The sequence below is a fragment of the Tenrec ecaudatus genome, chromosome 6 (genome assembly GCF_050624435.1).
Source record: "Tenrec ecaudatus isolate mTenEca1 chromosome 6, mTenEca1.hap1, whole genome shotgun sequence".
NCBI lineage: Eukaryota > Metazoa > Chordata > Mammalia > Afrosoricida > Tenrecidae > Tenrec > Tenrec ecaudatus.
Genome location: NC_134535.1, coordinates 32,844,452 through 32,858,382, shown reverse-complemented (window position 1 = coordinate 32,858,382; position 13,931 = coordinate 32,844,452). Strand labels below are relative to the sequence as shown.

The following is a 13,931-nucleotide window of genomic DNA, read 5'->3' as shown; positions in this document are numbered from 1 at the left end:
AACTCTCACACATCCGCTGTTTCCCTTCAGGTGGCTGTCCATTCTGTGCTCGAGAAGCTCTTCAGGAGCATTTGGAGTTTGCCCAACAGCAGAGCCCCGTTTGCGATAAAATACTTCTTTGACTTTCTGGATGCCCAGGCTGAGAACAAAAAAATCACCGATCCTGATGTGGTCCACATCTGGAAAACAAACAGGTGGGCGTGTGGACGGTTACTGACGGTTTTCAAGACTCTGGGGCAGACTGGGAACGAAAATGGAGGGGACAGAGAGGGAGACAGAGTCCTTTCTCCAGAGTCTGAAATGCTGCGCGTGGTAAGTCGGAATCGTGTCTTCCATTGTTGCTATTTTAAAACAATGGAAACCACTACAGAGCTGAGGATGCTTTTCTTGCAGAATAAACAAACAAAATCTGTTCTCCTGAATGTATGGGAAAACGCCTACGAAAACGTTAGCTCAGGTTTAGCTGGACCAGAAGGACGAGAAAGTAGTCTCTTGGAGTGATCTCCCAGGGGTTTCATTGGAGCAGAATCGGTCGTTTTGCAAGCTCTAAGCTGTCTTCTCAGTGTATGTCCCAGCCATTGCAAGCACTGGAGCCAGCTGGGCCATCATCATGAAGTATTAGAAAAAGCTGTGGTCCAAGTCTGTGTCAAACGCCTCCCAGTCAGCCCTGCTCCCGCCCACCCCTTGGCTGGGCTCTAGTTCATGCTCTCTACGCGTTAGTCACGCTCCAGGTGTGGGTGCTGCAGCCTACCTTGTCCCCGGGATGACAGTGCGTCTGAGCAGGGGCAGCAGCTGGCGAGTCCATAGAAAGACCCAGCAACCAGATGGTGGAGGCCAGAGATGGGCCTCGGCAGCCCTCAAGCTTACATTCAGATATTGAGTGCCCATGATGTGTCTGCTCTGGGAGCTGACACCACGGAGACCACAGCTCCTTTCTGTCTAGTCAGTTTCTACTCCTGGTGTGTCAGAGTAGAACTGTGCTCCAGATTGTGTTCAGTGGCTGATTAACAAATGAATTAAAAAAGACAGCCAGGCCTTTCTTCCAGAGCACCTTTAGGTGGACGCAAGCCTGGTGTGTGTCCCATTTGCATCACCTAGGGTACAAAATAGGCAAAAATCTGTGTCCTCCAGGAATTTACATTTGTGAAGAACCCAAAATACCAAACCGGCTGCTACTGCATCAACTCTGACTCTTAGTGTGACCCTAGAGAGAGGTTTCCGAGACGCGTAGTGACCCTAGAGAGAGGTGTCCAGGGCTGGACAGCTTTACGGCAACAGATAGCCTCAGCTTTTTCCCTCGGAGTGGCTGCCAGGCCTCAACTGCCAACCCTGTGGTAGGCAAGCCCCAATGCTCACCCAACAGGCCCACCAGTGCTCTTGAGTGGGTGAAGGCAGACCATAACAAAAATCATTGCTAGCGCATGAGAAGGCCTGAGCACGATGGAGAGCGTGGGGCAGGAGAACAGAGCCCGTCCACAAATGCAGGTCTAGAGACAGTGACGTTGAGCCAAGTCTTGGAAAAGGTGAGGGCACAACTCCAGTTCATCTAGGACAAGTGTTTCAGGACGACAGGCGCACGTCCTGGGGCAGGCGCTCATCTGGCTTGCTTGAAGGACCTGAGAGGCCAATGGCTTTGGGATAAGTGCCGAGTAGCAGGTGCTGAGGGCACTGGGCCGGGTCCCATCAGGCACTCGCCTGCCAGGAGATGGAAGGCCAGGCAGGATTCCGAGCAGAGGAGAGGCACAATCTGGTTCTTGGTTGAAAGGACCCCTGGTAGTTGTATGGAGGTGCTAAGGTGGTGGTGGGGTGGTGTGTGTGTGTGTGTGTGTGTGTTGTAATCCAGGTGAGAGATAGCGGCCATGTAGACCGGTGCGTATTGTGGACGGGTCAGTACTGTCAATGAAAACACACAGGACAGGAGCCCTGGAAGGTCAGAAAGACAGGGCTTTCTACTCCCAGAGTCTTCGAAGCTCACCGGGCAATTCTACCCGGTCCTAAACAGCCACTCTGAGCCAGCACCGGCTCTATAGTTTGGGTCTGGGAGCACCCAGGGTGAGCAAAGGTCAGTCACTGGTCACTGTTTGGTAGTGTCAAACACCACCCAGACAAAGCCCCACCCCCTTTCAAAGCAGCTGTCCTCCTTGAGTAGCCCTGTCAGTTTAACCCTTTCCCGGTTCTCTCTCAGCAATGTTGCTTCCATGCCAAGCCAGACTTGTCCACTGGAACAAATGCCCAGTTCCAAACTCTGAGAACATCGGCCCAATGCAAATGGCCCCGTTTGAAAGAGATGTTTCTCTCTCCTTTCCAACAGCCTTCCTCTTCGCTTCTGGGTAAACATCCTGAAGAACCCTCAGTTCGTCTTTGACATTAAGAAGACGCCGCACATAGATGGCTGTCTGTCCGTGATCGCCCAGGCATTCATGGACGCGTTTTCTCTCACGGAGCAGCAACTGGGGAAGGTAGGGCTCAGCGTGGATGCACTCCCTCTTCCTCGTAAACGTTTTTTTTAGTCATACTTACTATTTTCAAAAAGTCATTTTATTGTGGGCTCATATGACGCTTAGCACATTTGTTGCCATCATCTTTTAAAAAAAAATCATTTTATTAGGGATCACCTCTCATCACAGTCCATACATACATCAATTGTGTAAAGCACATTTGTACATTCTTTGCCCTCATCATCCTCAAAACATTTGCTCTCCACCCTCGTAAACAGTTTATCAACTCTGACAATAACAACAAACCGTTAGCCCAAAGCACACCAGCTGAAAAGAAATAGCCAATGGCCATGCCTGCAATTCTGGCTCTATTGTTTCTACATTTTATCTAGGATTTTTTTAAATTGGTTTGCTTTTTTTGGTAAGATGAACAGCAGGATCCTCTTGTTGGACTCTGCTGGCAGAAAAGGTTCGCCACAAAGGATAGATTTCGTTTCTTGGAGAATATGCCAGACGCTGGTAAAACCTTGGTCCCGTCCAAAACGACTGAACGGGTGCCTCAGTGAGGGCATCCGCACCCATAGTGAAGGGCTCCGTTCAGTCTGACAGATTGCTCCTGTGGAGGAAGGCCCTGCCTGAGGCTGTCCCGCTGGTTTGTCAGATGATAATCAGAACGTGGATAGAAGGAAAGCAAGCTAGAAAACAGCGAGCACGCTTCGGAGGGGTGATTTGGCCTTATGTGGACGCTCCACGACGCATTACACTGAGTCATGTGTACACCTAATTCACTTCAGGAAACCTTTTCATGCTCAAGTGTGGCTCTGGGCAGAGAGGGCTTTACGAGTCCAGGGGATGAACAGTGACTGGCGGGTCAAAAGCACCTTCAACTGTCACCCTGCTCCTGCGGAACAAAGCCCTTTCGGCTTTTGTTTCCGGACATCACGCAGCCTCTCAAGGGAGAATCCTTGGTCTTGGACTCCTTTCCTCCCATCACCTGGTGACCGCTCTCGTCTATTTCAGGCTTGCCTCTTCCTTCTCTGCCCGTCTCTGCTGGGGCGGCAACAGCCTCCCAACCAACCACTGTCCTTGTCCCTGCTGCCAGCCTCTCCCCTCAACTTTTCCTTTCAACCCAGTCTTGGGTGTTCTTTCACGAACATAAACCCAATCTTGTCGGTTTCCTGCCTGCTTACAAAAAGGTTTTTACATAAAGGGGCTCAAAAAAATTCATGGAAAAATTCCATGAACTTTTCATTTCAGTCTTCCACAACATTTTGAAACTCCCTCGTATTTCACCTGTTATCCACTAAGTGACAACCTTCATGGTGAGGCCCTTCCTGGTTTCACTCTTGGCCCTTCCTGGCTGGCCTTCGGGTCTCTTTCCCAAGCTCGCCATTTTCTTGCATGTGTCATATACTCTTGATGAAACAGGCTGACTTTTCCTAAAGCCACCGTCATCCCCTCCTGTCTCACAACCACACTGTCTAGCAGACTACTCACCCACCCACCCACCCACTCACTCACCCACCCACTCACCCACTCACTCACCCACCCACTCACTCACCCACCCACTGACTCACCCACCCACTCACTCACCCACCCACGACTCACTCACCCACCCACACACTGACTCACTCACCCCCACACTGACTCACTCACTCACCCACTGACTCACCCACCCACTCACTCACCCACCCACACCCTGACTCACTCACCCCCACGCTGACTCACTCACTCACCCACTGACTCACCCACCGACTCACCCACCCACCCACCCACTCACCCACCCACACCCACACACTCACCTACCCACTCACTCACCCACCCACTCACTCACCCACCCACGACTCACTCACTCCCTCACCCACCCACCCACTCACTCACTCACCCACCGACACTCACTCACTCACTCACTCACTCACTCACTCACTCACTCACTCACTCACTCACGCAAACACGATTTCCAGAGATGTGCCAGAAACGGTAGGAGGCTCAGATCAGTTTATAAATTCCTACTTGGACCCTGTCCCTGATCTATTTCCTATACTTTCTTCATTTAACTAATAAAGTTCTTCTTGGCACCCAGCACAGTGAAATATACTCACATGTGGATTGATTCAAAGTAAAAAGTAGTTATTGATTACTTACTATGTTCTTGGTATATTTCGAGTAATTCTCACAAGAACCATGTTCTCTCATTTTTTTCAAATTGCTTTTTCGCTGCTGGTCAACATGTCAGATCATGAACTTTATATTCAACAATGTATGCCACGCATTAACACACACACCTCCAATACCCTTCTTACACAGATGAGGAAATCAGTGTTCTGAGAGGTTACAAACCTTGTCTAAAACACCATGTAACAGATTTATCATCCCTGGCTTATCCAAATCTGCTACTCACTTGAGGTCAGGGGGTTTTCTGCCAAGGGTCATTTGGATATTTATCACATCATTCAAGAGTCCTACTGGTCAAACATTTCATTAACTCACCCCCATGGGATGGCTAAGGGGCCCTAGTGGCGTAGGGGGTCACGCATTGAGCTGCTAACTGGCAAAGGCAGCAGCTTGAAGCCACCAGTCACTCTGAGGGTGAAAGACTTTCTACTCCCATGAAGTCAGTCTTGAAACTCACGGGGCAGTTCTACCCTGTCCTTTACGATTGCTGTCAGTGGACATTGCTTGATGGCAGTGAGTTTGGTGCTTAAACTGATGGCCGGACTTGCTTCTTCGGTGAGGTGGGTGACATTAGCTGGCATTGATGACTTCTCTAGCCTTCTATAGCCCACAGGCCAGCTGTTCCCCAGCCCTGGCTTAGAGGAGACTAAGCGACGTGTAAGTTCAGTCTTACTAAATGGTAAGCGTCCGAGGGTCAGTGCCTTCCACAGCGCCCAGCTGAGTGATCCTGACTCTGTTAGATCTCTCTGGAGACAGAGTTGTACCTCGGTCCTTGGCTCCGCGCGAGAAAGAATTCACGCTGAAGCCTGGTTCGTGATCCAAGTGAGTTTTATGAGAGTTAGAAGAAGTTTCAGGTTTACACGGCACCCATAGGACTCCTCCCGACCATGCAGCCTGGCGGAAGCTGCTCAGCGTCACACAAAGATCTCTCTCTGGGCGCCTGCCTTTTCAAGGATTCCACGGGGAGGCGTGGTGGATGACCCTAGATCGACCCATTGGCTGAACTGAATTCACCTGGCTCAGGTGGGCCGATCCAGGTTTAGTGCCCACCCATGCCCACCTGCGGGAAACCTGAGCCTCTGAGCATGTGCAGTGCGCTGCTCTGTACCTATGCAAAACCAGACACCTTGAGGAAATGTAAAGATCTTGAAATTCTGAGGAAATAAAGGGACAAGCAGCAAAATCGGCCCCCGCCAAAGTAGGTTACCAGTTTTGTGGTTATATGAAGGCTCAATCAGACCAATCAAGTCTTTTATAAATGCCAAAATTCACCGGTGGGTGAGGATGAGAACAAGTGTTTTTAATTCAGGCTTTTTACAACCATTAGTCATGAACTGTGATTGAGATAAGTTCCATTGTTACAGTAACTCAAAATCATGCAAAAATAATAATTTTAGTTCTTTTGTGAGAGGAAGGCAGAATATATTAGCATTTAATCTGCCTGAAAATAACAGTGAGTCACCAGGACTCTCCGGCTGACAGTCAGTCATTCAGTCAACAACAAGTATTAAGCCCTTCAGCGAGGAGCCTGGTTACCGGGAGACAATACTGGTGGTAGAGGTTCAGAGACACTGGCAGGTATAAATTCACCTTCATTTCTGTTAACTCTTTCTGCCACGCTTGTTTGTTTTTTCCTCCCTTTTAGGAAGCACCGACTAACAAACTCCTCTACGCCAAGGATATCCCCACCTATAAGGAGGAAGTAAAATCTTACTACAAAGCAATCAGGGATCTGCCTCCATTGTCATCTTCAGAGATGGAAGAATTCTTAACTCAGGAATCTAAGGTATCTTTAGAAAACAGACATAATTTAACATCTGGCTCTGCTTTAAAAACAAACAACAACAAAAAAATGCTATCAGAATTTCTCAACAAGGATTTCTTTCTTTAAGAAACATGAAAATGAATTTAACGAAGAAGTGGCCTTGACAGAAATCTACAAATACATCGTGAAGTATTTTGATGAGGTAAGATTTTAAGTGTAAACAAAAAAAAATTTTTTTTAAATGGCTCAATCACAAGGGTTTGGGTGTAGCAGTCTAGGGGCCTCAGGACAGCTCTGGTACCCCAGGCAGCCAAAAAGGGAGGCTGGGCAGCCTGTCTGAGATGGGGGATCCTGGCACAAAGCCAGACCCTGCACCTGGCTGCTCCTCTGAGGGTTTTTTTGTTTTTATCATTCTGCCTACCTTTGGGACTAGCCTGAATTTACATCGAGTTCATGTGGCCTCCAGCCACACTGACTCAAAATAACTTTGATGAGTAAGAAGTAGTCCTATTAAATGGGGCCTGTTTCTGCTGGATTGTAATCTGCTGAAATGAAAGCTAGATTTGTATTCCATAGTGATATGAATAACCATATATCTGACTTAAGAAAAAACGATTTCAATAAACCATTCTCCTTTTAAGATTAATTCTCCTAAATCTGGATTTTCTTTTTTCTTTGGAAATTCACACAGACACATTCATCAGATGCGCTGTTTCCAAATCTATGTTAATCCCCCCTTCCCTGATTCCCCCCACTCAGTCATGCTGGGACAGGCTATCCATGTCAATGGTGAGAATAGCTCACCCATTCCATTTGCTACTTGAAGATCAAGTGAAGCACTCAGGTAGGGTAGAGGCAATGAGTTCCTTCCACATGATAAGCATCCCTCTCTCCAGGGGTTAGGGGTGAGAAGGGAAGGCCTGGGGAGGGCAGAGGAGAGGAGGGACAGGGACTGCACAGATGGGAGGGGTGTGGGGAGGGCAAGCTCATCTCTTACCAAGATGCCCCTGCCTGCTGCACCCATGGCGAGGACTTGCTTGCATGTTGGCTGCCCAGGAATGCTTGCTGTGCTGGGAATGGCTGTGACATAATGCATAAAGCAGGGCCTGGAAGTCTGGCCCCATATTTGTAAGCACATCATTGGTATTTCTTGTGAGCTTCTATTTTAAGCCATGGTGTTGTTGATCCTGTGATAATGACTTAGCAAAACAACTTGCCAAGTGAGTATGTAAATGACACTGGGAGAAAATGCTGGCATCTGTTTCATACAGATCGTCCCAGCTCACAGCACCAGGAATGCAAAAGGAAAAAAAGAAATGAAATATGAAAGTCAAAAGCAACAACAACAAAAAACAATCGGTTTAATGCTAAAGCCACAATCTCTAAAATAACTGTTCTAATTGTCAACAGATTCTAAATAAACTAGAAAGAGAACGAGGGCTGGAAGAAGCTCAGAAACAACTCTTGCATGTCAAAGTCTTATTTGACGAGAAGAAGAAATGCAAGTGGATGTAAGCGCTCTGGGGGCCTGGCTTAACCTGGCAAAGTTCTTCAGACGACTTGGGAGCAAAATGGCTGCTTGAGCTACTCTGTGTCGGTAATCGTTTCCGTTTGCACATAGGTTCCACTTCGAGCACTGTCTTTGTCAGAGACCAAGGTCCATGCCCCGCTTTCAGAAAGCAGAGCCCAGCGTGGTGCCTGTGGGAACCCTCCTGTAAATGAGGTGACCTGGTGGTTGCAGACAGCCTCCTTGTTTACAGAGAAAACGGGGCCAGTGGCGAGTGCCCTGCTATTGTAACTACAGTCTCCACTTAAGCACAAAAGAAGTGGTTTTGTCAGAAAACTACAGCTAGGTCTAGCACTTGTGACCACACTGCCCCTCTGCAGAAAAGGGCCGTTGCCAGGGCTCCGCACAAAATGTGAAGTGAGTCCTTTGGAAACAAGGTGGGGGTGTTTTAGGGCAACCTCGAGGATTTGCAGCATTCACACTTTTCCCCAGTTCTTGGAAAAGCTGACTGCAGGATGTGGTAGTGTGTACACGTAGCACTCGTGTGCACACGCGTGTGCGTGCACGCGTGCGTGTGTTTTTAAACCAAAAACGAACAGTGTTGCCACATTGTTGAAAGGGCTCGTGTTTTTCCGTGGTCACCAACTGCACTCCATCCGCCTCCCCTCCCCCTGCCCCAGGAGCTCTAAAGCAAGGAGCACGGTGTGCCAGCACCCCACCCACCGTGTTCTCGCCGGGCCTCCGCTCCGTCTCCCCGTTCCTTTGTTCATCCTGTGTGTACGTGCCGGTGGACGTGTTGGGTGTCGTGGCAGAGGACCTCGTTAGTCGTGCACGTGTTCTGTCTCAAAGATCAGCACGTTCTGTGAAAAGTGGCTTGCGTTTCCAATCCGACCTTTCTAGACTGGTGTCTCCTTGCTTTAGATTCCAAGTGAACCCTGTGGTTATCAATACTTGTGTGTGATTTCAAAAAAAAAAAAAAAGACATTTTCCATTTCATGAAATTGCTGTTCACACTGGAGTATTATATATAAATATATATCTCTGAGGCCCAAGGCCCGGAATCATTAGTATACAACTTGGTATCTTAGTCTTACTATGTACTTTTTGAAAGTATTCCTCGCAGGAGAATTAAAATACCCGTTACTCATGCCTTTCTTTTCAAAGAACTCCCTCTCCCCTTACACTGTAGTCTTTTTATTGCTGATTTTTTTATTCCTGAATTTTTGCTGCTCATGACCAATTTTAATACCACTGTGTTTTCCTTTTACTAAACCAAGAGAAAAAAGTAAACTTAATTGGCAACTCTCCCAAGCCTTTCTTGTGGCACCTTTTACCCTTGGTGCTCCAAAGCCCCAAATGAACAAATGCTTTTTCAAGCTGAACACACATTCCTCAAAGTCATGTACCTATACTGCATGTAACACCTGGGTTTAAACATGAGACTTTCCCTCAATGAAATTCTTTTTGCTCCCTGGTATCTGGTAAATAGCGAGAGCGGTGACGTCTCAACCAGGGGATTGTAAAAGCAGCAGTTACTGTCCCTGATAGGCACCCTCCCAACCCCACCGCCTTCGACCACTGTCTGTCCAACGGACACACCTCACAAAGACTACCAAATCGGGTTCTTGTAAGTATCGAGAGAGGTCTGGCCCCATGAAGGCTGCTACCATCTCAAAAGGTGTGAAGGAGTTCCTAAGCGAACACCAGTAGGAGAGTTGAGAGCCAAGGGTAGGAGAGTTGCCCAAAAGACGTTCCCTTCTTTAGGGTACAGAAATGCTAAGGGAATTCCAAGGATCAGCTACAGCTTTACCGTAAGTACTTACTAAATGCTACAGATGAGGGTGTCCCTGTCCAGCGCTCTGGCACACAGTCCTGTGGAGAGAATTAGCTGCTCTTCCAGGGATGCTGCTGCTGGGGACTTTGGACAAGTCACTTAACTCTTTGTGCCTCGATTTCTGTATATTTCTAACCTACCTCACTGAGGTGGCGTAAAGATTCACTAATGTATGTAGCGTGTTTGTCAATCCCCCAGTGAAAAGCACTATCTAGATCCACGTTTTGGATCACATTAGCCAAACGCAGAAAATGGCCAAATCAGATGGGTGCTGGACAATCAGTCACTGGGTTCATAGGAAACAGCAACCAGAGAAACAAATGGCAAACCATTTCTATTTTCAAGTTCCTTTGCATATTTTTTTGGTGCAAGACAATTCATTTATAAACTTTTTTTTCTAACACTAGTGTCTACAGCAGCATTTAAAAATTATTTGGTACCTTTTTCCGTATTAGGATTTAAAGTCTACTTCTTATTGTATACCTGATTAAAGATGTTCTTGGAGATGAATGTTTTAAATGTCTATATCCAAAAATAAACATTTTGCTGTAACTGTGGACTCTGTCTTTTTTTTCCTTTTCAATGATCCAGCTATAAATAGCCTTTTAAAAATTCAAAGTGGCTCCATGGAAATTCATTATATTATACGAATAAGATGTCATTGTACAGTCTACATGAATAAGCACTTACATCCCATAGTAAGGAAACCTCAATCCAGTTTCTAGCTCACTTATGCTGAGGCTGCTCAACTACAGTTCCTCGTCTGTACTATCAACTTGAGAGTTTTGATCATAAAGACTCCAGAATAATAAACATTCCACTTAGTTTGGCAGGGTTGAGCACTGCTTTGTTGACATGGAATTATTCCAGAATTCCTCTGGAAGATGTCACCTGGAAAGCTTCTTCTGCTGTGAACACACAGTGGAGAAGAAAGTAAGGGACGTGCAAAAGTGAAACATTTATACCAACATGCTTCGTACCCAATCGTGGAAAGCAAAGCCAAGCACCAACTACACTGTCACAGGAAACCCGCTGGCTGGGTTCAAGTTTACCACCATGGCCCGTTTTTCATACAGCCACAGGATTTCATTATTCCGACCTTGTTCTCTTCTATTCAAGGTCACCCAACAGAGCCAGACTCACCGACATCTACACTGCAAAATAGGTGCCACAGAGAAATCATACCGAGGCAGTGCAGGTAGGTAGAAAAATATTTATTCAGCTCTGTAATAAATTATGCACACACAGGTTTTAGAACACGTAGCCTTTTGTAGTGAACATATGGTTAGATAACTTTGTTTTTTTTTATTATAAAATTGTCATCTTTAAGAACTACATATTTATAACTTTTGTCCTAGTAAACCAGATGTTTGCCAACCTTGGTACTGCACCAAACATCTCAAAGGTGAGGAGAGGGGGTACCAACATGGGCATATTCAAGAAAAACAAATTTAATAAAGTAAAATTCATAAAATAATTTAAGAACTTGATTCCCTATTTCCTTTTCTTTCTTTTGACACTCAAAGGATTTTCAATAAATAGTCTCAATATCTCTGAAATGGTTTCTTTTAATGCTTCATTTGTTACTACTATCTGAAAGTTCCCAAATTCATGAAATACAGTGTGCAATTGGTAGTTTTCCTGGAGGCAAATTCAAGTGTCTGGCAAGCAGTCATACAGTTTCTAAATGCCACGCATGTTCAAACTTCCCAGCTTCCCGGATTTCAGCCCCTTTGATGAGCCTTTCTCCAAGAACTCATTCCCCAGGAGATCCAAGTTCCTCCAGTTGTTTTCTTTGCGTCGTTTCTAGCTCTTCTAGTCTTCTACGCAGTAAAGAGAGTTCCTTTTGATGCTGCTCCTCCTGAAGATGTGGCGGGAAAGCACAGCAAGAGTAAGTGATAGAAAACTCTGGAGCAGCCACAGGTCTGCAGCAGCCTCAGCCAGCCCCTTTCAGACAGGCCTGCCACATCTGGCGTGGAAACAAGGACCATTTTAGCAGTAAGAACCCAGTGGTGTGGGCTAGACTAGTCTTCACGCTCTCCAGTCTCAGGCTCTAGCCTGAAGTAAAAGCCTAAGTCTGCTGTTTGTTTCCCGGGCTGCAAGATTCTTCAGGGAGTGAGCGAGAATACAATAAAGTGGGGCCCTGGTGGACTTCTGGCAGCTTTTCTAACAGGACTAGAGTTTAACAGTAGCACATTATAAACACAGCCCTTAGTGACAAAAATCTTCAACATGATAAAACGCAATTACTTATTACTAGTCTATCTTCTGAAAAAAATCTGACCGTCAAATCCGATTGCGTACTGAGAGACCAAGTTTTGGAACCACTGTCACTCGTGAGCGATGCTGCTGTTACTAGTTCCGTCACCTCACATTGGCCCCACGTCACAGAGCGTTTCTGCTCTGGAGGGACTGGCAGCTGTCAACGTTCCTGGAACAGATCGCCAGTCTGTGCAGGAGCCAATGGGTAGGTCGGAACAGCCGACCTTTCAAGTGAGGAGACACGGCTTCTCATAATGCCACCAGGGGTCCATTACAAGCCATGGCCTTAGGCAAGTCACTTGACCTCAGAACTTAGTTTCCACCTGTGTAAATGAGGAATTATCATTCCTGCTGCCTCACAGTACTTTTCATTAGCGGAGGTAAAATACTACATTGTAGTGTTACATGAAGAACCTACAAACTAGGTTACTCAAGTTTCTTCCTTTCTCCTGTCCAACAGAAGATGCTGCTCCTACCGCCATCATTACAGGATTTCTCTGGTAAATGAAAGGGAGAAGTTAACACTGACTTGACTTAAATCAGTGGTTCTCAACCTGTGGGTCGCGAGCCCTTTGGGGGGTCAAATGAGCCTTGCACATGGGTCTCCCAATGCATCACAGGAGCAAAATGACAGTTATGAAGTAGCAATGAAAATAATTTTATGGTTGGGGGGTCAGCACAACATGAGAAACTATATTAAAGGGTTGTGGCACTAAGAAGGTTGAGAACCACTGATCTCAGTGAACTAGGTCACTTTTGTCACTAATTATTAGTACTGATCATATTCAAAATTGGTAGTTTTAACTCTTTATTTAGCAGGTAACAACCTACAGAAATGCTTTCAAAACTTTCCTCATAAATGTCCCATACCTGAAGATGAGGAGGGAAAGAAAGCTCCACGCCTGGAGCCACGTCTGAGGACTGAAAGCTCACAGGGTGGAGAGATGTGGTGGGAGGCACGTTGGGAATCAATATTAAACTTCGAAATTCATTGTGTCTTCTCTGTATATCCTTTAGCCTTTTTTGAATCCTTGTATATTCTTCAAATGGAACATTTTGTCTTAGAGGGGAAAGAAAATCATATCACGACTCTTTTCTTTAATAAAGTTCCACTCCAAAGGAAAACACAGTTCATATAATTTTAAACTAGAAAAAATAAATTTCAAAGGGAGAAATTTTATCCATATGTAATCTAGAGATAAAATTGCTTATCTGGAGAAATAAACAGAAAGATGACATTACATCTTAATCATAAGAAAAGTATTAACATTGCTAGTTATCAACCCATTTAAAAGTTTTATTTGGCCTCTAACTACCTATGGATCTTGAAAGTAAGAAAGAGGCACTTCAGGAAATGCAGAAAGTACTAAGGGGCTATATGAAATGGACATTTTGGTAGAAGAAATGTGGTCAAATTCAAGTAAGTTCATAAGGCCCTTTCTCTACTTCTTTAAAATTTAGGGAATTACAAAGGAGAGGCTACCCAACTTTAGAAAACGAAACTGAAAAACAAGCTAACGTTTAGGGCCCTCACAGAACCGCCATCTTATTGGTCACAACACGAATGTCTTCACCAATCACAAGGATAATCAAAGCGGGTTGTCCAACCACTATAAGTTTATGTGTCTTGTACTACAGCTGCCCAATTTTGATTGATATTTCAATATCTCTTGGAATTAGTAAAAAAGATACTAAGTAGTGTAATGCTGACATTTTTTCTGGAGTCTAGAAGCTTCTTGGGTGTTCTGAAAAACAAATGGTGACATTTGGGGATATACTAAAATAACAGTATACATTTTAAATCAAACCGAGAGTTAAAGAATAGTTCAAGTGCTGAAGGCTACCACTAATTAGCTGAATTTGAAAACGATTCTTTAGGAACCTGAATCAAATATTATAAATGCTACCTCTGGTTTTCTCAATCCCTTGAGAAATATGTAACTTTATAAA

General features: G+C 45.6%; 2 protein-coding genes across 4 annotated transcripts in view; one reads left to right on the top strand and one right to left on the bottom strand.

Annotated features, from left to right (window-relative positions):
• PLXNC1 (plexin C1) overlaps nucleotides 1–10,214 on the top strand; it is a 203,715-nt gene extending 193,501 nt beyond the window's left edge. Inside the window, exons 27-31 of the mRNA XM_075551175.1 lie at nucleotides 31–194; nucleotides 2,312–2,459; nucleotides 6,259–6,399; nucleotides 6,506–6,580; nucleotides 7,789–10,214. Of these exons, the coding sequence (XP_075407290.1) occupies nucleotides 31–194; nucleotides 2,312–2,459; nucleotides 6,259–6,399; nucleotides 6,506–6,580; nucleotides 7,789–7,893 (633 nt within the window). The 3' untranslated portion in view covers nucleotides 7,894–10,214. The remainder of the gene's footprint in view (nucleotides 1–30; nucleotides 195–2,311; nucleotides 2,460–6,258; nucleotides 6,400–6,505; nucleotides 6,581–7,788) is intronic.
• Nucleotides 10,215–10,926: 712 nt separating this feature from the next.
• CEP83 (centrosomal protein 83) overlaps nucleotides 10,927–13,931 on the bottom strand; it is a 131,703-nt gene continuing 128,698 nt past the window's right edge. For all 3 annotated transcript variants that reach the window (XM_075551174.1, XM_075551172.1, XM_075551173.1), the window contains 2 exons: nucleotides 12,852–13,041; nucleotides 10,927–11,580 (listed from right to left, as the gene is read on the bottom strand). In XM_075551174.1, coding sequence (XP_075407289.1) covers nucleotides 11,476–11,580; nucleotides 12,852–13,041 — 295 coding nt within the window. In that variant the 3' untranslated portion in view covers nucleotides 10,927–11,475. The remainder of the gene's footprint in view (nucleotides 11,581–12,851; nucleotides 13,042–13,931) is intronic.